The sequence below is a fragment of the Poecile atricapillus genome, chromosome 3 (assembly GCF_030490865.1).
Source record: "Poecile atricapillus isolate bPoeAtr1 chromosome 3, bPoeAtr1.hap1, whole genome shotgun sequence".
Taxonomy (NCBI): domain Eukaryota; kingdom Metazoa; phylum Chordata; class Aves; order Passeriformes; family Paridae; genus Poecile; species Poecile atricapillus.
The window spans coordinates 110,689,790-110,715,183 of NC_081251.1; the positions used below are offsets into that span (position 1 = coordinate 110,689,790).

Consider the following 25,394-nt stretch of genomic DNA (forward strand, 5'->3'; position numbering starts at 1 on the left):
AATGTGACAACCATCTATCATGCAGGCAGGTAACTCTCCAACAGTCAGGGACATAAGGAGCAAGGATCACATGGCTTCTTGAAAAACCTGGATTACATGGACAGTAAAGTACAAGCAGTACTGCTGAGATTTTGCCAGAGCCTTCCTGTGTTGTTCTAGACCTGAGCCTACACCAGCTGAGCTTCAAGAGTGTGTCTGCACTCCTTGTATCACACTGCATGCACCTAGAGCTGGGTTATCTCTGTGCTCTGAGAATTAGGTAATGTGACACAGAAAATGTGGCTCTGCAGGAACTCCATGACATGTGAGCTGAGTCTGTGTGAAGCTCTTCGAGGATGGCTATTTTTTTGAATCTGTACATCCCAAGAACAGATGAGGATTTGAGCTGGCTCTGCACACAGCCACTGTTCTGTGAAATACAAAACAGTGTTTCAGAGCTGAGCTGCTCACTGGCAATGTGGGTGAGAATCTGTCTTAAGGTGTAAGCCCAGCAGGACTCAGCATGTATTTCTGTGGTTATTTCTGTATTTTTGCAAAGTGGGCCCAGCTAGTCTTCAGCCTGGTTATAGCACTCATGGACAACTGAAAGTTCCAGCAGGATCAGCTGCCTTAGTGCTCCCTGCAGCTGTTATTCTGTCACTCGAGGGCTATCAGCATACAAAAAGAAGTTGAAGTCTGAAATGGAAGCTCAAAGCCAAGCACACTATGGTCACAGCTTGAATTAGAAGGTTTGTGAAAGCATGAGAAATAAGCAGTGTGTGCTTTGCAAGGCAGGCATTTTAAGGCATGACACAATTGTCCCTGACTCTTCCAGAGGTAAGTCTGACACTACTGGGGTGGAGTTAAATTGCTTTTTGGGGTTGCATCACATGTTTTCTGTTTTTACAAACAGGAAAAGCCTGACTCAATACAGACTGTTCTGTTAAAGCTCCTATTAGATGACCCACAGAGGAACAGCATATTTTTCACCTATTTTTATTGATTTTGTCATGCAAAGAATGACTCATTCTGAAAGTGACTGATTCCTACTTACTATTTATAATCTTAAGAATGAATGCAGATGATACTGTATGTCACTATTGCCTACAAATCCTGGAGTACAAATTGAAATTGATTAGCAAAACAAAATCCTGAATGACAAGGATTTGCAAAACGAGCCCTGGTTTTGAATCATGTTAATTATTGTGGCAATATTGTTGTTGCAGAAGCAATACAACACACTCCAGTACCGTCAGTTTGAGGTTCATGACAGCTGTGTACATTGAACAGACTTGAAAAACCATATAATTATGCAATTATTTAATCATATCAGGAGATATCTCTACACAGGATGTCCTTGGACACTGTATAACTCCATCACCTGTCTCCACTGGAAGAAACAAGGGGTCAGACATGCACTGCTGGGATGAGGCCTGTCCACTAGCATTCCCAGCTAGTCACAGCCACCACCACGACAAGCATAAACAGCACTATCAGACAGATGCAAATTTGATCCAAAGGAACTGGCACAAGCTGAAACTTCTCAGCATCTCAAGCTACATAAGAAAGGCAGTAATTACACAGCTCTTCATTAAATTAGAGCTGTCAAGTGAGGTTATCCTGGCCTTTAAAATGTTTTGTATTGTGCTAGATTCAAGACCAGTATCATGATCTGATGAATGAAAAGTGAAAGACTAGAGATATGTTTTTAATACACTGTATACACAGATAGTTTCTATGCTTGCCCTACAAACAGACATTAGCTGACTGACACCAGCTTGGCTTGACCCAACAAATGAGGATACAACTAAACAATGTACACCAAATCACCAGGAAAGATTTAAGAAAAAAAACAACTAAAGATACCTGCATCTTTAAGAGACAAAATTAAATCCTTCTGAAAGTTATTCTTCCCTGCTGAACAGCTGTGTGTAACACAATACAGCAGGAGTTACTGCCATCCAAGACTATATAGGTATTACGACCAAAGATCATATCAAAAGTGGACTTTCATAATGGGAACCACCTCCACAGATTCCCACACTTCTCAAAGCAAATCCCCTCCTTTTGAAAATCTGATGACCCAGTTCCCTCCATTAACTTGCCACTGCACTCTGGTGATAGGGAACGTGAAGTACACTGTGTTTTGACAGGCTTTTTCACAGACTTACTCACCCATGCTGTTGGGCTGAAAGTCACTGCCAGACTACAAGACAGATAAAGCTGGAAAATGGACTTCCCATGATCCATATAGTCACTGTTTGGTTTGACATTTTCAGCTTGGACAAGGTGGTTTATGCCCCTGGTTAGTCTGCCCAATACAGTCTTTCAGGTTCTTATACACTAATGACACAGACTGGTTGAACTGCCAACACTGGCAACAGTGTCCTATAATAGAATTTTATGTTTAGAATTCCAAGACCCAAAGAAGACAGGGAAATACCTGCTCGCCTCAAGTTAAACAAAAGCTGGAAGAGTAAACTGATATAAGCAGCAAGCCCCTGAAAGGAAAAATAACAGCTGGGAACCCTATGCATCCCTGAGGTGACTCACCAAGGTGACTGAGAACCATTACACTATGAAAATGAGGGTTTGTCAGCAGCATCCTTGGAGGGTGGGGAGCAGAACAAAACATCTGAACTTCCTTGTCACACTTGACACTTAAGGTCACAAACTCACTCTGGTAAGATGCTTGTCAGAGATTAAAAAATCAGTACTATTGAAAGACATACACACTTTTACAAGAGCAAGATTAGATGAGTAGCAAGATGAAGAAAGAGAAGCTGTGGAAATATTATTTCTTTACATTGTGTTGCCGGAGCAGATGATGAAAATGATATCAATGTCCTACAGAGACACTAGCAGAGGAAAGCCTCCACTTGTAGAATGAGACATGTTGGAAAAAGAGGGAGAGAAGCACACAGTAATGTTATGTAGTTGCCTCATTTAACACAGTATGTGCAGGAAAGACTCCCAAAATAAGGGGGTTTTGATGAATCATTTGATAGAAAGGAAATGCTCAAGTTTTCTTAACATTGCTACCAACTGACAGGGCTTTCATACCACAAAGATGCCGTGGGTGTCATAGATCTAATAATGTACCTGTGTAATTGAGTGATTCTCAGGAAAAAAGTAGATTAGCTTTAACAAAACTTACAGTTGAATTTAGATCTGGTTTTGTTTCCTTTTTTTTTTTTTCCTTTAGAAAAACACAAGGTTAAAATTTCCAGTTTAAATCCAGCCTCTTCATGCCAAAGCCTGTACGGCAGCATCTTAAGGATCTAAATATTTGCATGCAGATAACATCATGTATCAGAGATATTTTAGGTATTAAACAAGTGACACAACCCTTAATTCCTACAGATGCCTTCAATTTCACCTGCTAGAAGATGGACTATCCAGACTATTAATCTTGCATTGCAAAGCCTACTTTTGCAATGGTGAAATACAAGGAACACACCTGACCCAATGATTATAAATTGATCGTAAGCTGGATTAGTTATTCATGAGAGGCTAGGCACAAAAAGGAAAAGGATGTTACTAGACATGACAAAAGAGAATTATGTGCATGAACTGTTTCCTAATTTATCTCATACCCTATCAGAAAACAGATAAGATTATGAAATATGTGTATATATACATGCACACAAATTCTCATTTTTGTGGCTTTATTTCTCTTTAAGATTCCACTTTGAAACTGCAAGTTATGGAAAATTCAGTTCTTTATCTCTTTCTCCAAACTGAAAAATGAAACATTTATTCATGTCTACACAGTATTATGCTTAAAATGAGCCCTGGCCCTAATTAAAGCTTTGAAGTAGTATAAAATAAAGAATGGCCAAATAACTATTTTTATCTTCCTGAAATGCTGCTAGAAACTCACATTAGGCCTTAAAACCCAGTGGAAAGAGGTGAATGGGATTGAGCTATTTTTGTATATTAAATTTTGGCACGGATTTACAGATCTACTTTTTAAAAATGAGATCACAATCAAATGTAAGAAAACCTCAAACAAAGAAAAAGCCCTAAAACTGAGTGCAAGTTAGGTGTTAAAGGGCAATCTCCTAACATGCCCTCCAGAGTGAATCACCCTGCAAGAGTTCTGTGCAGGCTCCATCTTGTCTTTTGGTCCAAGGCATAATCACAGGAGAAGGATTTCAAAAGGCAGGAATCCTGCCTGGCTGCTTAAGCAGCAGTAATAACACGTTTGCTCTGGTTAGTCACGGATGTAATCTCCATGAGGAACACTGGTGAGTTACCTAAACAGAGCATTGGAGGTGCTGGCTGTGCGTGTGACTCTCCTGTCACCAGCCTGGCCCTAGCAGCTCTCAGAGCACGATAAGCTGCCTTATCTTAAAAAAAGTGTAACTTTGCTGATTTTGTTATCATCTGCAAGCAGCAAGCAGGAAACTAATTTGCATGTTTCTCAATAATTCTCAGTCTCATTGCTTAGAAAAGGCTGACTATAAACACTGAACAACAGGATGGGCTCAGACAAAAGGCTTTTCAATCTGCTTTTAACAGTAGCCAACTCCCACTCCAGCTATTAAAACACATTGATTTGTATGGGGAAAAGGACTTTATGTTCAAGTTGATATTCTTTCATATTTTTTATTATATGGAGGGGACACTTGCTATTTCGTATTTATTTAGGTTCCTATTTGCTGGCAATTTTATTAAGCTAAAAAATAATACTTTTGAGAGAAAAATTAAAATACATAAAACAGTAGAGATATTTTTCGGGGTCAGTTTACATGGAATGCCCTAACATTCCCAGCACTCCAGTCAGTTGAACAGTTGGTGTCCAGTTACTTATAGATTCATCGAATGGATCACAGAATAGTTTGTGCTGGAAGGAACCTTAAAGATCATCTCAATCCAATGCTCCCACCTAGGATAGGGATACCTTTCACTAGATCAGGTTGCTCCAAGCCCCACCCAGCCTCTCCCTGAACACTTCCAGGGATGGGGCATCCACAGCTTCTCTGGACAACCTCTTCCAGTGCCTCACCACCCTCACAGGGAGGAATCTCTTCCTGATATCTAATCTGACCCTGCCCTCTGTCAGTTTGAAGCCATTCCCTCTGATCATGTCACTCCACACCCTTGTAAATATCCCTCTCAAACTCTCTTGCAGCCACCTTGAGGCACTGCATAGCTACTTAAATCCTTCAACATTCAAGAATTATTTTCTCAGACCCAACATTTATTCCTAAAACCCAAAATTTCCTACTTCTTTTTATGTCCCAGTTGGTTTCTTGACATATAATGAACAAGGCAAAGAAAGAAAAACAACTACCTTTTCCTGCACCTACAGGAGAGACTGCTGTGACAACTGCTGCTTAAATCTAAACAGGACCTGTGGTCAATTTTTCAGATATGGTAGGTGCAGATGTCTCTGTATCCTCTCTTGGCACCTCTCAGAGTTAATAAGGACACCCTGAATCAGGTACAGTTTGGCTATTTCTAGTAACTATCAGTGAGCTCTTTGCACATATCCCAATGTCCCACAGAACACAAGGAAGTGTGAAGTTCTGGCATCTGTAGCAATGAGCTCCTTGGGTCTGGCAGCCTCCAGCACTCAGGGGAAAACCTTCTACCAGCTTCATACAATGCCCTGCACATCTGGTAGTGTCAGAGGCAATGGACAGTGAACCCTGACCACTCTTCCACATCACACATTATGGTGAAAATTTCTGTAATTTCTCGCCTGAGGTTCTTTTTTGAGACAGATGACAGGCATTTGTGACAGCTGAAGACAGCAAGCTCAGTAGTTCTTCACCCAGAAGCTTTCTGAGGCCTTTGATGATCCTGGGGCCCTTCTCTCACACTTTCCAGTTTTGCTAAATGTTTTTCATCAGACCTGCACAGAGTACTCAAGACAACAACAAACAGCAGCTTTATGGAGTAGCATACTGAGGTTCTATAGTTGGCTTTCTGTGTACTTTCTAGTAATTTCTAGTGTTTGATTTGCTGTCTGATCATGGAACAGCAAGTTAATTCTTCCATGGGTGTACCACTTATCACTTCAAGATCTTGCTCCTAAGGGATAATAGCTAGCTTGGTCTTAAAAAAGGAAAGCATTTTTATTTCACTTTGAAAGTCCAACAAAACCCTCAGCAGTATGTCTTAAATGACACCATTATAGTATGAAAGTAATTTATTATTGTTATAATTTAAAAGAGCATGGAATTAAAACTGGAGTGAAAAGCCTTAAATCTTCTTATGGGGGATAAGTCTAGGAAGGTCAGCCACTGTTTTCATCAGTTTTAACCCCGTTCTAGGAGGAAACTACCTGCAACAGCATTCTGTTATGACAGCATTGTATACCCGCTCCAGAGACTCCACAGTTTTAAGAGGAGTGTAGGCAGATCATAAAGGACAGTTTTACCATCCTGTATTCTTTCAAACATCACTCACATTACTTTTCTTTGTCTTCTTTGTTTTACCCTCTCTCTGAAATCCTCTGAAAATAGTAGAATGATCCTTCTAGCAAAGAGAGCTACCACTGCTTTGAAAGAAATCTTGGTAAAACTCAAACATGCCAGACACTTAAATGTACACAAGGAGAACAGTACTTTCAAAGTCAATTAGCTTGAAAATATAAACATGTTCAAGTGCTCTCTTGAATTAGAACCCTACAGGCAATTTACAGCCTTGGCTCTTGCAGCCCACTGCACTTTTACTTCAAAACAGTTTAGCTCCACACACAGTAACAACAGAAGTTTTGAAATGTGATCTGCCCAGAAACAAACTCATCCTGTTCTTTTTATCTAAGATGAAGATGAGAAATGATAATTAAAGAAGATGTTTCATTCAGATCTTTCCCTGTCTCTCTCTTTGATATACTTAGAATTTTTCTGTTTGACTGTGATGAGAATGGAGCACAAGAACATAAAGGAACAAGGAAAGAGAGTATCCACTATGATTGAGAGGCTGTTTTCCTTAGGTTGTTTATACAGATCTTGGCTCCAACCAAGGAGCCACTGCTCAGCCCTGCCCTGTGGAGCCACCTCTCTCCATGGAGCACACAAACACAGGCCCTCTGTCACCAGCCTGGGATAAACTGCTGTGACTGCTCATTTACACCAGCTCAGTCAGGCCTAAACACCCTGCTTTCCTTTCTTAATAGGTCCATGTCCAAGCTGCTTTCGGAAAGACTGAGACTCACAAGGCATTTAGGATGTTCCTTATCTGTAACCAATTCTTGCACTCTGAACAGTCTTGGTGCAGTTCATGGGACTGTTTTTTTGTGAAGGCAATTAGAATGAATCTAAAACCTTGCTCAATCAGTCAAGACAACTTTTGAGTACAGCACAGGAGTTCGGATGAAGAGAAAACCCTAGAAATCTCTACACATCAGCTCTCAAATAGACTAGATGAAATTACCAAGTAAGATTTTTAATATTTGAACACAGAATCAATCCTTTAATAAGTTGGTTTGTTTGGGTTTTTTTTTAAATAAATCTTCCATTAAAAAAGTTCAGCAAAAGCTACAAAATAAGGAACACCAGCCATAATCTTAGATATCCTGAAAAGAATTTGAAATGTTCTTAGACAAAACAGAATCTGGGAGAAAAAGGAAGAAAGCTTCCTCCAATACCTTAAAGGACTAGCAATGGTGACCACTTTCAAGCATGCAATTCAGGTTAAATAATATTTTGCAGTCACCAGATGGATCACCTACAAAAGGAAAGTAGGGTCAATCTGCAAACTCTCTCTGAATGGTGTCACTGACATAATTATTATTGGCAAATCAAACCACAATGACAAGATGAGAAGCAGATGACAAAGTTTGCATCACTTTTTCATCTGAAATGGAGACTTTACATAAAAAAATATATTAAATACAGTATTTTTTCTGTAAGTTTTATGGAAGAGCAGAATTTACACTGAAGATAAAAAGTGTAAATTTTTTAGGTTGCTGGATTAGAAAAAAAAGTCTTTTATACATTTCTCCATTCTCTGAAGCCTTTTTTTTCTTAACCTCCCAAGAAAGAGAAAGCTTGAAGAGAAACCTCCCCTTGTGTTTCTATGGCTCAAAACAGTTTTTTTTTCTGAAATGTAAGATGATTGTACCATAAGGAATGCAAGGCTTTGTGTAAAAACAGAAAGTTGAAGGTAACCCTGCATGCAGCCTACAAACTAACAAAGCAGACAAATCATAAAGGACATATAAACCAAAAATGTTAGATGGAGACTTACTTGAATTTATTTGCTAAAGGTAAACTAGAAATTTCTGTTTTGTGCCAGTAGTATCCCATAAAACATTCTAATACATTCTTAGAACATGGGATTAAAAACATTCTGTAAAAGATAATTTTACTAATCTGAAACCTCTGTGTGGGTAACTGATATAAATCTGTGTTGCAGTTGAATTTGCCCCAGAACAATTGTTGAAATCTCAGTGTGTTTTTCACTTCTCTTAAAAAATAAGCCTGTTAATTCCATCATAAAAAATCCCAGGCCAGTATACGACACATTTGGTTTTGCTTTTCCAGAAATCAGTATTAGTTTTCCTTTTTGAAAAAAAACCTCACGTGAGAACAAATAAAACACAGTGTTCCTTTTAAATGTGAAACAAGTAATTGCTGATGTGATTAAAGTTCTCTAAGTATCCAATTCTTTCAAGGTATCTGTGAGAGAAAGAGTAGAGTTACAGAACCTTTGGTGGCCATCTCACTGTTTACTCACCCATTTCTTGCCTGGTACTGCAGACTCCTGTCCCGTATTTTTCTAACTCTATGGTCACAGTTTTCAAAGCATTAACATCTGTTTCTGCAAAGCCGAGGTAGTTATAAGAACCCATATTGATTACATTCTTGATAATCCTTCCTGTAAACCTATAATTAAAGCAAATTTTGAACAATAGTGCAATTTCCCCTCCAATCCCAAATGAAAAGAAAAAAATCCCGAAATTTTCCAACCAAATTTTGTTCCAGTGTCAAATTTCTACTTAGGAAATTACAATTCTCATACTCTAACAGCCCAGAAGTTTTTCTAGACTTTCTCTTTTCTTAACTAAGTACTGCTTCATGGTCAGAGTGCTTTCTGGAAGCCATGCTGTAGATGGCAATATACTGGTATGGGGTGAATGGCTGCTTTTATGGATTTAAATAAACAAACCTATGACTTTATTTAAGGAACAACTTCGAGCCATTAATTTTTCAAGCAAATTTCCAACTGCTTCCATTAAGTCATTAGTGTTCTCACACACACAGAGAACTTAAACTTGATGAAAATATAGGAAATATTCTCAATAAGCTCAAATATAGCCAAACCTACACATTATCTATGCTGTGAATTCCTGTAGCTGCATAATTCAGCTGCAGTACACCAAAACCTTAAAGCTTAAATCCTCTGCTTAAAGGCCACTGCCAAAAACTGACTATGAAGGCAAGAAGCCACATTCATGCAATGCAAGAAATCACAATTTAAAACCTAACCAAGGGATAAAACAAATTTTGTTGTAATATTCTGAGTGGAGGTCTGCTGTTATAAATGGTGTGTGAGCAGTCCTGTGCTGCCACAGCCAAACCCATTTGCAATCGAGTTGGAAATCTATTCTGCATTTCCAAACAAATGCTCAGAAGAAAAGGGTCAGATTGTCAGCATGGTACTGGCTGCAGAAAGAAACGTGCTGATGGATTTCAGACAAGGATCTCAACACAGCTTTCTGTGCTTTGCAGAGGTGTCAGGAGTATGCTCATGAAGCTGAGAGTAGCAGAGTGTAAGATGACTCACCTAAATGTCCAGTTGTAATCATCTGTAACGCGCTCCATGAGGTCAAACTGTGGCCCAGGGACACTGCAAATTGGACGATTCCAGTTATCCCGTATTCTCAAATAGAGGTTTCTGGTGTAAAAGTTCTCAAAATCTTGATAAAGTGGCACAAAATCCTGGTTTGAAAACATGCACAGGGTTATGTTGCTGGGAAAATATCTGCTTCTGTACCCAAGCCATTCCTATTAACAAGGAAAAACTGATTCATCAGTAAACAGAGAGCCATAGCAGCCACATGGTTCTATGTCACTTACAACTCCAAACAGAAAATGTCTTGCTATAACTCTTTTAAAACTTAATATTGTATTTCTTAGAGGCAACCTTTTTCCTGTTTTAAGATTGGGGTTTTTTGGTTGGTCAGCTTTTATTTTTTAATTTTTTTTTCTGGTCAACAAATTGGTCTAACTCTCCCTATATATCCTAAAAGTTGGAAATGGAAAAAACCCAAGATTATTTCACTTGAAAAAAATCAATTGCTTCAAACTGAGCATTTTTTCTATGTGTGGAGCAGATTGCAGAAATGTAGGATAAACAATTCACTACATTTCATGAAATTAGACATTAGACAAAAACTAGTCCAATATATGTGATTTGGGTGTTACTGACCTAACATGGAGATGCAAACATCCAGCTAGGACTTTTTTTTTGGGTTGAGAATTAATTAATTAATTAATTGATGTCTATCCATGGATTTTACTTGGAAATTAAATTTAACCAAAGCTTTATATGAAACAGCAATATATTCATGTTGGGCACTGCATACAATAAACTGATAAAATAACATGGTATGCAGTTAACATATGTGGGAGAATGAAATAAACATGTAATCCACAGGGAAGGAGAAAAAAATTTAACCGGCACAACTGGAATCAACAAATGGCCAAAACATGAAGTGAATTGAAAGTGATATTCATTAAGTTATGCATGCATCTTTGAAAATCTAAAACAGGAAACAATTTAAGGAATTTTATTTTCAAGAGAAACAGTAGAACAGTTCATGTTTACCAGGTGTTACTGTAAATGATGACTCAAACTGCACAGAGGAGGAGGAGCACCCAAAAATTCTAAACAAAGTTGGAAGGCAGTTGATCTTGCAAAGGTGCAAGTTTTACTTTGAACTATGTGGGATGAAAAAAATTTGAGACTTACAAGAATTCAATTATAACAAAATTAGGACTGCCTCGCTGTGAAAGACAGAATAAGACAGACAGATGGGACAAAGGAAAATCGGAGTTGAAGAGATTTGGAAAGATGATATATTTAACAGTAAGACATTTATGTGTTTTATTTTTCTGTGGATTGACCTCATATACTGAGATTCTGTTTTGGTGAGAGCATTATGGCACTCTTAGAACGAGGTGAACATCCCTGGGTAAAAATGATGATTTTACATAAATGTAGGTACATAATCATACATAATCATACAACTCCACTGCAGGGTGTGTCACTCCTCTCACTCCTGTGCAACGTTCTGTAAAATGAAAGTTGTCTGCCTTGTTACTTCCACAAGTTGCTGTAAATCACTTGCAAGCAGGGGAAAGCTCAGCTGTGGATACATAATGACTTTTTCATACATACTTTTTGTTGTTCTCTCTCCGCAGCAATGTTACGTTTTTCTAGTCCCCAGGCTCTCATAAAATCTCGCAGGTAGCCAAATATTGTTCCCACTGCAAACCCCACGAAAGTAAAAACTGCAACATACATTGGTGCCTGTTCAAAGTGCTCAATAAATGTTTTTTTGTAGAGAGTTCCATTTGATACTCCATTCTTCTGAAAAAACAGAACAGAAACTTGTGATTAATACATGTAATCTCATCAAAGCTTAAACCCTTTGACCTTGGGGCAGATATTTTTCTGTAATTAGGAGAGACATTTAGACCTCACACTGTATCAGCTGAAGAAGAGGACCTGAACACTGCAGCTGCTACTGACCACTACAAGTATCTTCATTTTCTCTCCTCTTATGTCCTCAGTTGCAGATGTCTTCAACACCACTCCCTTATCTATTTTGAAACATGTGAAACTTAGGAAAGATTGGCAATGTATTATTGTGCAATTGGACAATTATTTCAAAGGTGATTAAATGGAAACCACGATACTCTGTCTCGCAAGACAGAGCTATAAAAAGGGAAGGGCAGCATTAAAAGCTCACCTACACTGTGCCTGACTGCTTCTGGAAGTCTTGTGTAACCCATTGCAGCAACTAACCTATATAAAACAAATCCTGCCTGAAACAGAGCAGCTTTACCATGATGCTCCCCAGACCTGAAGAAGTATCCAAAACAGTTATGATCCCTGCCTTCTATTTCTGTTGATTTCACAAATCCTGTTTTCAGTGATGTCTCCCCTAATTCTAAGGGTACTTAAAAACAAAATAGAGAAGAGCAAAAGTAAAGAAAAAAAAATAAAAACAGAAGAAGAGACACAGGCAGCTTTGCTTGCTGGAATTAGTGATCCCATTGTGAGCAAATTCTAAAAATTTCCACCCATGTATGGACAAAATATTGTGTCATTAAAATACATTAAGATTTCCATTTTCAAATTAAAGAAGCTAAGTTTTTCAGTTGCCATGTTCAATAGGCTCATCAGATTATTCTTTGGAAGAGTGGTAACTCCCATATTTCTGCAAAACTGCCTTTACAGCCAATCTGCTAATTCAAAATTAACAAACGGCAATTGAGAAAAAAATAGTGCCCTGTTAAAAAAAAACCCAAACCAAACAAACAAATACCCAAGACATATATTTTGACATATTCTAAAGCAAAACTGCAAGCATATGAAGAAATACCATTAATACATTTCTGTCTGTGGGAAGGATGAACTATAAAAGTAGATCATCTAGTTATGTAATGCAGCAAGCTGAAATAGAATATTTATATTAAGAACGATTGCCAATTCGCTCTACTTGTAAGGACAGAGTATTATTGATCTTCATATCGTATTAAAATGTCTTTATCCTCAAAAGATTTCTGTTGTAACTTGCTGGTCCAATCCTGGATTCCCCAATGGTTTTTTGGGTGAAAAAGGAATTAAAAAAAACAAAACAAAACAAAAGCATTGTTGGGCACAAGAGAAAATGGAAATGCTGTTAAGGAAACAGAAAAAAAATGCTGTTTTGTGCTCAAGAGAAGCACATTTAGAAACACTTACTGCCCTGCAAGGGAGGAAGAATGCAGGGCTGGCTCTCACGATGTGAGGGGACACCTTTGAAGAAATGCTGCACATGCACTCCTACCTCAAGCTAATTGCTCTTCTAGGGCAACCTATTTACCATGAAAAACATTTTATGAGGACGAGTTAAATACACAGTCAAGTCAAACTTCACATGAGTCACAACAGCTGTATGCACATAGGGATGAGATAAAGCAAATATTTCAGAAAGGATTAAGCTCAGTCCTATTACCTTACATTTGCCATGGGCTAATAGCATATTTATGGTCATCTATGGAAATTCAAGTGGCATTGTAGCTTGATGCTCTTGAATCAATTGGCATCAAGCTGTGATGATGCACCTGAGTCCAGAGGAGAGAGTTATGATGTTTCTGTTTATTGACTTTATTAAGAAACACTTTATTGCTATAAACCTTATTGGTGAAGGAACAGGAAAGCTCCTATCAGACTTCTGCACTGTAACATGCTTCTTCCACAAGAGAACTCTGCTGCTGTGGAACTCTCACTTCAGCAGGTGCCATTTGATGCAGTCAGTATGACAGGTGTATTTAACCAGGCACACACTGTCACTGTCCTTAACTCAAACAGCTGGGAGAAAGGAGCACAGACAGTAGTGAAGTACAAAGAATGTGGAGCCAGATGTGACCCACATTCTCCAGGCTATGAAGGACAAAACCCAAGAGTCTTCAGACACTTGGTACAAGACTGGGATCAAATTCAACAAATTCAAAAAACACAGTGGCACCTTGCCTAAAAAATAAAGTGAGGAAAACAAAAGAGCATTTAATCCATCCCTGGAGTCCCACAAAAAGGTATAGAGAGAGTCTCAAGAAAGAATAACCAAAAGAAGTGGATTTGCTGCTTCTGGACAGTGGGGGAGTGGTAGCAGGGATGTTTTTGTGCAGCATTTCTGGTCCAGGTGTGGGGTACATGAGTGACTGACTGAGCATCATGAAGGTGTTTGATTTCAGCCAGTCTAATTGGCTGAATTGGTCAGTGAAGCAATGGTTGTCATCCTGCACTACATTACTGTTGACTTTTTCTACGTTATCATAAAGTTTTATCTCAGAAGAAGGAGGTGGATTTGGAGACTCTGCACTTAGAACAGCAGCTACAGAGTGAAGGAAGATGTAATTCCACTGTTGGTAGCACTGAAATCAAATACAGCAGATTTCCTACAAATGCCTGAAACAATTCAGAGATCATTAGTTACACCATTACACAGCAGGTGCTCTGCTGAATTGTGTGTCATTATCTGTAATAACACCTGCAGTAGACAGTAAATTTTCTACTCCATACCTTCAGCTGTAGCAATTGGTTGGGCAAAGATTCTAAAATATATATATATATTCTTCCAACTTTAGCAATTGGTGGCTTTGAGATTTTATGACTCTAAGACGGTCTTAGCACCTTTAACAGTCACCAGGGGATAACTATGAATGTGTTCATCATTTCTCAGCCTAAAAATGTTGGGGAAATAAATTGTGACTTTTGATAATTCATTTAATCTGTAAAATTGTTTTTCTTTTTTTATAATGAAATTACCTGACAGTGTCATGACAATTTACTTTGTAAAAGTAAAAAAAAAGCACTTGTGTGCTGTGCTTTCCTACTCAGCCAACTACACAACTCATAATTTTCTATACTTAAATAAATTCTACCTCTACATTTGTCTCTTCTCAATCCAGAAGAATCTTAATCTTTATCATTCTAGTCCAGTCTTCTTGGCCTTACATGAATTTAATCCCCAAAAATAAATTAAAAAAATTCCATATTTTCATGCTCAACTTTCTCTTCACTCTGCAAAAATCAATAAAACCTTTTTGAGATGAAGAGGATGCAAATTAAAATTGCATACCCTACTTGAGGGCACAGTAGGGATTTATACATCTGCAAAAGATGCTTGGTTTTCTTTTCTTTCTTTTTAAAGACTTTTTCCATTCTATTTGCCTTCTTGCCACAGTTCAGTTTCACCCCTTATGATTACATATATCCTTCCTTAGTTGCAAAATACCAAATTTAGAGCACACTGCTGTTTGTGCATTCTTGGGACCATTTTCCCCTCCAATTAATTGTTTAGTTTTTATTTAGTGACCTGATTTTTTTTCTGATATTTTGCCAACATTATACACACTACCAACAAGAAACTTCTGCAGTGTTTCTGTGACATATTGTCACTTATTTCTCCTCACCCCTTTTTCCACACCACTGATGAAAATCTGAGAGCACATGTCCAAAGAGTGATCCCTGGGGAACTCCATTTCCTGCATTTCCCTCCTTACCTTTTCAAAAATCGTTTATTTGTAACCCCTAATATCTCTGGCAAAAAGGGCAACATAAGCAGCAGCCCAGAGTTACTCAGCAACTTTATCTTTGGCTTTTAAAAAAAATCTTGAGTAAATGCCCCTTGTGATATGTTAATCCAAAATTTACTGACTTGTTCTAAAAAGTCTGCTGGCATCTCAAATCAAAATAGTTTCTCACTGGCCTGAGTAAACACAGTTAGTTTACCTTCCAGGCACAAATGCAGGGAATCTACTGGTGAAACATAAAGACACACAACACAGAAAGGCAATAGGTGAAATTCAAGGAGAATGAATGTTTTACCAAGGAGTTTTACAAGTCTAGGATTTCATCAGCTTCTTGGAAGCCAAAAGCACAATAAGGACAGGGAACTTTTGTGGGTTGATCCTCTGCTTAGCTGGTTTCCAGCAAGATGCTGCAGCAAGAGAATTCCTTGCAGCAAGATTTTGCTGGAGTGATGGCAATGCAGCAAAGTCAGCTTTAAGTACAATATCTCTTAGATTCCCATTTTCTATAACTAGCCAAAGTATTTCAAAACTCTCCCTTAATGAAGAACCCATTCCAAAATGCCTCCTTCAGTTTTTCAAATGGAGAAATCAATTCTGACAATAAACCTCAGAGTGTAACTAGAATGGACATCAGTATAAAATACTGAATACAAGGAACACACAATTTTAATTGAAATAACTTGCTCTAATAATAATGTAAACTCATCTTGAAGTCTATTACACAGACTTCTGGCAACACCTTTACAAGCAATAGTTACAAAATATATTTCCACTAGCAAAGGAAAAAAAAAAAAAACCAAACAGCTATGCAATAGCATGAATAATACTTAAATATTTGCTCACACTACCATTAAAATTAGGAGATAATTTTTCATTGCATTTAGGTCCTGCAGCCCTTGGAATTGTGCTAATTGGCACGGGCCAGATTTGCATCAAGGGGAGAGTGAAGAATTGAGTACCACAGAGTGCCAGAGTACCAAACCTGTGTGCTGGCCCTGAGTAACACCCCAGCATGGAGGTAACTGTGTATGCTGGGTGAGTGGAGCTGTATCAGGGAAACTGAGCCCCAAGAACCCATGTTTTCATGCAAGTCTGCTCCACAGAGACAACAAGCTTTAATTAACTATTCTCCTGCTATTATGGCCACTTCCAGAAGGTACAGACAAGTACCTTGAAATAAAACCACTGGGAGAACTATGAAGTATTTCTCTTTAAATATAAGTTCCCTGACAGGAATTAAATCTGATCCAGAGGTGGATGAAACTTTATGTATGTTTCTGGATCAGATTTTATCTGTAAGTTGCTCTATAGAACCTATTAAAAAACAATGCAAGCTGACTGGTCTCCATAATGCTTCCCATACAGATATGTATATGAAGAGAGAGGTGTTGAAAACTGTGAACCAAGTGACAACCATGTTTGCTTAATATCTGACAGACCTACAAGACAACAGTGAAATCTTAAGCAAATTAGGACACTGTGCTCCTACAGCAAAACAACTGATGGGAGAATAGATATAATTTCTAATGCAACATCTGATTGCTTGCAGACAGATTGGTTCTAAATAGAGGTTTCCTCCCCAGCATTTGAAGAGCATCTGGGACAGGACCCTAAATGTAGATGATTTTAGGTGTCCTAGGATGTTTGAGACAGCCACATGGGGAAGAATATAAATATCTACATAAATAATGAGACAAATGAATGACAGGATCTACAGAGGCCTGTAATATTCTGGAGCAGAAGCTGAAGATGGGGTACTACAGGATTCCATTTCAGCCAAGGGAAGGGTATGGTTCAGCTGAATTCCACTCAGCACTTGCTACTGGACAGTCTCAACTTGAAGTGTCTGGTGTGCAATTGTGTCTCCTATAGATCATTGCCACCAGAGGGCTGGGTCCCAAAGAATAAAACTGTCAGGTTCTGTGCAAACCCTGGCTGACTGCCACAATTACTACATTTTTCCAAAATCACTTAGGAATCCATTAGACACTGGAGGAATCTGGGTGACTGTATGCGGTTCCAAGGGAAAAAAAAAAAGGAAATTGAAATGATGAAAGCAGAAGTTCCCTTTAATGAATATACTATTGATACAAATTTAGATTACTTCATATATCTTCCCACTTACTGGAAATTATATCCTTCACTTTAAATGAGTGATTTCTTTTCTGTAGCAACACATTTCAGATCTTAGAGGCTCAAGTTTCTAAACCATAAGACATAAATGGCTACACAGGGAATTCATAGATTACTGAACTCTAAAGACAAGACTTAAAAACAGTTGTGAAACTTGTAAGTCTAGAAGGTGCTAAAATGAAGGTCACTGCCTCTTGCAACGTGACAAAGCCACAAGAAAGTGGCTACAACACAAACTACAAGAGCAACCAAGCCAAAAAAGCTTTGGTTCTTATTAGGGTGTCTGCAGAATCCTTGCTTAGACTGATTATTGATTTTTACTGAAGTTTCAAGAAAAAATATGCACCTGTTAGTAATACAATCAATAAGAACTAGGAGTAAAATCTCCAAGACAGTCCAGAAGGTTTAGGAAACATAGGACGCCCTTCAAATAATCTAGGAAACCATGTACCCTTGAACTTGCAGAGATTTAGGATTTAACAATTCAGAAACTCTAAAAAGCTCACTCCTTGTAAACAGTATTAAATGCTGCTTGTTCTGCTGCTTGAGGTTTGTTTGAAGATTGGGTCTTCACCACACTTTTCACAAGCGCCAGGAAATGGCTTTTCATTTGTTAATGAACTGTCATCTAATTGCTGACTAAAAACTTGCAGCCTCTCTTCTAGACAGCACACTACAGGCAAACACCACAAAGGTATGAAAAGACAGGATCTTCACCTTCCAGACTTACATAATCTTTTCAGTTGAACACGAGTTAAACTCCAACATATTCATCTTGCAGCAATTCCTTCAGCATCAAATAAACAAGTCCTGCAATACTGACTAAGACATTAATACTCTGAAAATACAGAGGAGAACGACAAACACAAATAGAACTATACTGTGAAATGCTGTTATGTAATGAGGAAAACAATATCCATAATGTATAATTTTCAGACTAACACTTTACTCTGATGCTAAAATGATACTTTTGATTGCAACATAGGAGGTTGGGAGGATACAGAAGACTTACTCATAAATAACATTCAGGAAGACCATTCAACAGTGGCAAGGGTTCCAAACAAGAAGAAATGTGAATTCAGAAAGTACACCTCTTATCTTGGCTTTCTATGTTTTAAAGATACTTATATTAATTTAATAAGTGTCTTATCTATCAGTAATTCTAGCCCTGCACACACTACAAGCAACATGCACTCCAGCATCAGTGAATGTTTAATTCCAACTATTAAGAAACTGCCTACTGTGTGTAATTTTTGAAAAATCTACAGAAAGCATCAGCATGTGTTTTCATCTTGCATGAATTTAGTCCAGCAGGTAGAACTGCACATTGCAGAACGGTCACATCACAGTGTTTGTCAAAAGAAAAGCCACATGTAATTCTTTATAGCACAGAAGCTTACACTAATGCACACAGACTTAGGACAAAACCCAGCAGCAAACCATGAAAATGCAATCTGATGAAAGGGAGAAAAGTTGTAGAAAACACTATTCTGAACTTCAAGGTTCATAAATTACAATGTAAACCATAACAGCTACTACCCAATACCAAATAACTAAGGCACTTATATAAAACAGTACATGGGGGATAAAAAAAATTGCATAGCAAACTCTTTTCCCAGTGGTTTTACATTTGTACATTTCAAGCAATAGTAAGAAACACTAGAAAGAAAAAGCAACATGATTGTCTTGTACAGCTGTTATTCTGCTATTACTCCCAGAAATTTCCAAGTGACTCAATGTAAATAGGAAGGTATGAGGGCAAAGATGGAGCTTAATAATTTTAAATTATTAGAGACAAAACAATGAAGTTCACTACCCAGAGAGATACTTACAAACACTAAAAGGTATTTCCTAACCTTACAGCAATTACAGAGCACAAAGGCAGGCATGTGGGATCAGAGAGAAGTGGATGAAACACCTGGGTTACAGCAATTCCCACACAGTTTGTGGTGTCATGTTGCAGCAAGTGTTTGTTACGATTTCCAAAGCTTAGGGTAAGTTACAGGATTCACATTGCTTGGCCACATCAGAACATCTCCTGATCATTAAAATCCTCTGGCTTTGGCTTTAAAAATAAACAAACAAACAAGATGATGATGAAGTGGTATCACTTCAAAGGCTGCCATTTGCTGCACATCACCAGTGATGATCTGCTAATACAGGAAACTACTTCCAGAAATGATCTAGCATTTAGAAATTAATCTTGTAGACATCACAAACATTTTTGATATAAAACTGTTTATTGGGATGAAGACTGTAACAGTGTAAAGATTCCCAAGATGTACTAAATAGATTGCTAGTGATTTTGCCCAGTGTGGATTTGAGTTAATATCCACATGATGCAATCCACCAACTCCTACATATTTCCTACACAGTGACTTTGCACCAGAAAATGTTTTAATTAGCTATCAGATTCCTCTTCATGCAAAATTCCCTTGTGAAGCAAATGCTTTATCTTTTGCACTAACTAGCACAATGAATCCTCATTGGATCCCAGACCTTGCCCCATTATATCACACAACAGCTTCAAACAGGGCTGGGATTTTGCATAGATTTAATAATGAGTTTAATGATGAGACACACATTCCCTATCAGAATGGACATGGCCATGGATGCTGGATCATACCAAACACAATGCAAGCTTAAATCTTAAAGTGTGAAACATTCAGATGGAGTCTCAGGCCATTCTTCATTCCTAAGATTACAGCACCAGTTTGGATAAAGACTTCTGGAAGTCACAATACATCCTTTTTTAAAGGAGGACAAATGTATTCACGCTTCCTACCTGAAAGCTGCACATCATTAGGGTAATTTGCACATAATTTTACTGATTCTGAGGGTTATGCACAAGTTAAGCTGAAACTGTGCGCCTTCCAAGACATTCCTATGATTGCAAGGAGTGACTTTCATATCTCAAAAATGTGATGAAAGAGAAAGTCATTGCCAATTTTGTTAATGCAATCAGTTTAGCTGGATTTATGTTACCTCCTCCAAGATAATTAACTACTTTAAAGTGATATTTAAATACAAATATCTTGACACATTGCAGCTGGAGGAGAGAGATGAGAAATTCCATAACAAAAAAAACCCCAAAAAAGCAGAATTTCTCATTAACAGATGAAAAAGAGGCAATCAAATTAGTGCTGCTAGCTTGACAGATAGGGGGATTAAAAACTCAGTAGGAAGATGACCATCTGGGTAGACAAGGACCACCTCTGAGTTAGGATATGAATTCAGCATCAAAAGAGAGCCCTAGTGTGAAAGAAGAATCAGAACAAATTAAGGCATTGCATATAGGTTTGTAGGGCAGAAGATTTCGAGGAAGGTGAAGACAATACCCACCCTACGAACACGTCAAGAAAATGAATAGCTTGATACCTTCAAACACAACAGAAGATGTCTTAAGCAAGAAGACAAAAACTCATTTAGCCAATCATTAGGCAACTTGGTAGCAGTGACCATGGCTAATTAAAGTCAGTTGTCCTGCACCAAAGCCAGCATCACAACTGGTACATGTGATCAAACCACTGCACCATTTAATTTAACAACATGATGAGGGCTGCCAACCCACCTATTATCAAAGTGTCCTCAGAGAACCCCAGTCTAGAGTAACCCAGATTCACCAAGGTGTGCCCCAGAGCGGAAAAGCTGCATAGTTTAGCCAGTGACAGCCAATTACTTTTTTCTATTTCACCTAAAAATCTAGAAGCAGTAACATCCTGCTCTAGCTATTTTTTTTTTTTTTTTTTTTTCTTGAAAACTATCAGGAAAAGGCAGTTTAAATCTATTTTGGTTAAGTTGCGCCCACACCTACACCTATGAGAAACTCACAACTGGATGCCTCCAGGTACAACAGTTCTGCAAGAGGCTCTCTCCTCTTCCCACCAATTTCAGTTTCTGCCTTGTACTACTGGAAAAGATGATCTTGGCCTATATCACTTCTTAATCGCTATATAATTGTTATTATATTAATTAACTATTATTAAATTGACTAATTCAATCTGAGATAAAAAAAAATTAATTTTATTTCAATAGCTTGAATATCAATAAAAAAGAATCTAGAAATAAATTGATGCTTTTTTAAAAAATGCATTATACATTGGGGTGCTCTTTATAAGCTGTTACAGTAATTACCCATGTCATAACTGAACATGAGAACTGATGGCTTTCTCTCATCTGAATCTTCTGTAACTATCCAGGTTTGCAGAAACACCCTTAAATAAATGCTCTCCTCAGATTTTACATCACTCTAGATACAGACAAAAAGGGAAGTTCTCACCCCACCAGGTACTGATTTCCACCAGTGGATCAACGTCTACCTAGAGGTAATCACCCAGAGCCCGTGTTTCTTGACTGAAAAGACAAGGGTTAGGAAAAGAAAGCACACGAGAAATTCAAGAGACAAAATTCAGGTGCAAGAATACTGAGGTAAAGGGGTGACTGAAGTGTTTTGTTTCAGCCAAGACCCCTTTCCAAATGCATTGCAAAGAGCAAGTTGAACCAGCCTTTTTCTCTTTTAAGACAGCGACAGCCTACTCCCTCATGTTACCCCTCTGTCAGAAAGTACCCATCTGCTGAAGCTTTTGAGCTCACAGAGAAATTTCAATCAAATCTGATGAAGCCTTCATGATATCAACTCTTCTAAAAGCTTCAGGAAGATGTGACCTTGATAGCGCAAAGGGCTCCAAATCCCTGAACTGAAGGACCAACAGCAATACCTGGCTCTTTAGCCATTCTTGGAGTGAATTACACAAGCACAGTTGTAATAACCCATGAACCAGCATCTGTTTAGGTCTGAACAAGGTTCAGCACATTCTGTCTCTTGCCCCTCTGGAAAGAAATGATGTGGTAGGCAAGCTGGGATGTTTCAGGGTGGTAGAAGATGCTGGATATGTAACAACATGAAATCACTGCTTGTGGAAAAAAATGCTTACAGGCATTTCACAAGTCTTTCCTTTACCTCCATTATTATTCCTTCCCATATTACCATAGGGCACATTGGAAGGCAATAATCAAAACATTGCTGCACTTTGGAAGTAATTTCAGGAGACATTACGGTGCATTAAAAGTTTTCATTTATACTGATTATAAAATGGTAGAAGTCAAGGGACTTAGGAAAAGCAGGAAATGGAACAGCATAATCACAGATTTCAGGAGAGCATGACTGCACCCAGAAGTAGCAGGTATTGCTCTAGGAAGCAATATTAAAAGTAAAGGGAGTTAGAGAAAAAACAGCCATCTCTTAAGAAACTTATGTCAAGGCCAAATGGACAAACCATTCTAGAGCTACTAAGCAGGACTAATGCAGGTCTCAGCTGAAGTGTCCATTCAGCTTTAGACACTGCTTTTTGAGAAAGAAGAGGTGAACCAGATGGAGAGAACTGGGAAAAGCAACATAAAGCCCGGTTAAGGAATTTATGATGAAAGGATGAACAAATTTGAATTGCCAGAAGAAGAGAGAGAAGAGAAGAAGAGAAGAGAAGAGAAGAGAAGAGAAGAGAAGAGAAGAGAAGAGAAGAGAAGAGAAGAGAAGAGAAGAGAAGAGAAGAGAAGAGAAGAGAAGAGAAGAGAAGAGAAGAGAAGAGAAGAGAAGAGAAGAGAAGAGAAGAGAAGAGAAGAGAAGAGAAGAGAAGAGAAGAGAAGAGAAGAGAAGAGAAGAGAAGAGAAGAGAAGAGAAGAGAAGAGAAGAGAAGAGGAGAACCCTAATGACTGGCAGCCTAAGAGTTTTCAAACATGTAAAAGATAACTGCAAAAGAAAGACAGTAATCTGTGCTCTGTTAAGCATAAATTTGCTTAATTTGCAGCCAAAGCGATCTAAATCAGATATTAGAAAGAACTTTGTACTGATAAAATAAGTTAAATGTGAATTTAGAGCAATGGTGGTGTTTAAGATGGACATAAACCTCTGGTAGGGACATTTTTGTAAAGTCAAAGCTAATATTGTCTAGCAGAAGACAGCAGAAAGCAGTGCTGTCAGTCTTAACAAAACCCCAAAACACAGTGGCACATTTTATGAGTTGAGAGGCTCCAGAATAGCCTTCAAGATATTCCAGCAGAAAACCAGCCCTGGATAGAACTGTTTTGAAGAAATGGACCAGATAACATCTCAAAATACTTTTAAGCATCATGTCCTATTTTCCTACTTACCTCATAAAGTTCATAAAGCTCACTATGATATGAAATGTAGAACAGAAATAACTGAGAACTGCAAAACCAGCTGGTACATATTTTCAGAGGGTGAAATGTAAGCAGATAGAAAGAACCTCTAAATCATAGATGCTGGAATAAGGAAACAGATATACAGACTTTATGCTTAAAATTAAAATAAAATTAATATTACTCTGGCTATAGGCAACTGTTGATGTTTGGGGGACTTAAATCAGTTCAGCACACTTCAAAAATCTGTGTAATAAAAAATCCCCATAGGCATTTCCAATCTTTACCTCATTAACACCTTTACTTATCAGCATTCTAGTAGACCAATCCTCTGAAAGATTGGATAACGTTTCTCCAACTTTTCTTTAGGATAACACTTTGGTACACACATCTGTGTCTGTGCTCCTAAATTTGGTAGTACAGAGATAGAGCAACAATAGTTGGCAAAGCAAGGACTGGCAGATGAAGGATGTAGAAGCTCTGACTAAGAACAATCTCCTGAACTACCTGATATGTTTCAAGAGCAACAGAAGATGCCTAGACACCAGTCTGATTTCTTGTCAACACAATCCAAAAGGAAGGCTCATGTGAAAGGAATGTAGTTTTAAAGCCTGTTAAAATGTAAAGATTTTAAAATACTAGTAGTATTTTACTATATATACACTATATTTTACTAATACTCCTACTTCTGAAAGAAAGAAGTTACTGTTTAAATTTATACATAAGCAAATAACACTGAAACTTCATGCAGAAGATAAAAAACCCCTTTTCAGAAGACTTCATGTTTCAACTCTACCCTTCCACATCTGCAGGAAAAAAAAACCAACACAAAAATACAGACCTGAGCATAAGAGAAATGTTGTGCCCTTCTCTAATGACTGCTACAAATGTATTTCTGCAGAGGCAAATAATGACAAAAGGTCCCAGATGTCTCTCTCAACTGCAGTGAAGAGAGGTCTCAAATTTATTCCAACAACTTCAGTTTGTCCAGGGACTCCCCTGAGAGGATGAACTACATACTTACAGCCTACCATCCAGCAGAGAAAAATATAATTTTCTTGTGAAAAATGTCAACATATGCAAAATGATCCCAGCAGCATGTTCCATGGTAGAAATCAGTTAATAAAGAATGAATAAAGTTCAGCTACAATCGGGGAAAAAAACCCCAACAAACTACCTGAGGTCCCACGACAGAAGCTCCTAGCAAAATCTGTGCAAGTAAGGTAAGTATTTAGAGATTTCAGACATAATGCTTTACTGTGAATTCTGAAACAATATTAGTATGCTCTGATAACTCCTGATTTTATGTTCTTTCCCAGCCCACAGGGAAAGATGGGCACTCCCCTCACACTCAGTATTAAATTAATTGTAATTATGAAATTTTATATGCCCATCCTGACAGATCCCTTATGGACTAATGTAATAATATCAGCCTGTGCAAAAAATATCAGCTGATACAAAATCAAGAATGGCAAGCAGACGTGCAAGACAACCATCATAATTCAAGAATATCCCCCTCTGAGGGCCAAATTCATACTGGATAGTATAGTTGTCTCTTTTTCCACCCCTCTTTTTTCTTTATTTTCATGGATCAAAACTAATCTCTTAAAGCTGCTGGAAGATAGTAAATATGGTAAAATACTATTTGTGCTTCCTACGCCATAACTTTTTGTCTCATTCTGCTTAGGAAGAAGACAGCGGAAGCCCTTAGACAAAACTCAGGTAGAGCTGCCCCCAAGCAGGGACTGATGAGGCAAATCCAGGGTGTCTCAGTGGGGAATGCACTCAGGCATTTTAAAATACTGAGATACTGTGAGAAAGCAGGAGTCAGTGCTTGGGAAGCACAGCTGTGGGCAGCAG

At 38.1% G+C, this 25,394-nt stretch overlaps 1 protein-coding gene across 2 annotated transcripts in view; it reads right to left on the reverse strand.

Moving 5' to 3' along the window:
* The window catches only part of SPTLC3 (serine palmitoyltransferase long chain base subunit 3), a 79,679-nt gene that overhangs the window by 38,846 nt on the left and 15,439 nt on the right, over nt 1–25,394 (reverse strand). The window contains exons 2-4 of one of the 2 annotated variants that reach the window (XM_058835378.1): nt 11,341–11,529; nt 9,724–9,878; nt 8,674–8,822 (exon numbers count right to left, since the gene is read on the reverse strand). In XM_058835378.1, the coding sequence (XP_058691361.1) occupies nt 8,674–8,822; nt 9,724–9,878; nt 11,341–11,529 (493 nt within the window). Of the gene's footprint in view, nt 1–8,673; nt 8,823–9,723; nt 9,879–11,340; nt 11,533–25,394 lie in introns of both variants that reach the window. The other variant, XM_058835377.1, reaches the window with a different exon arrangement.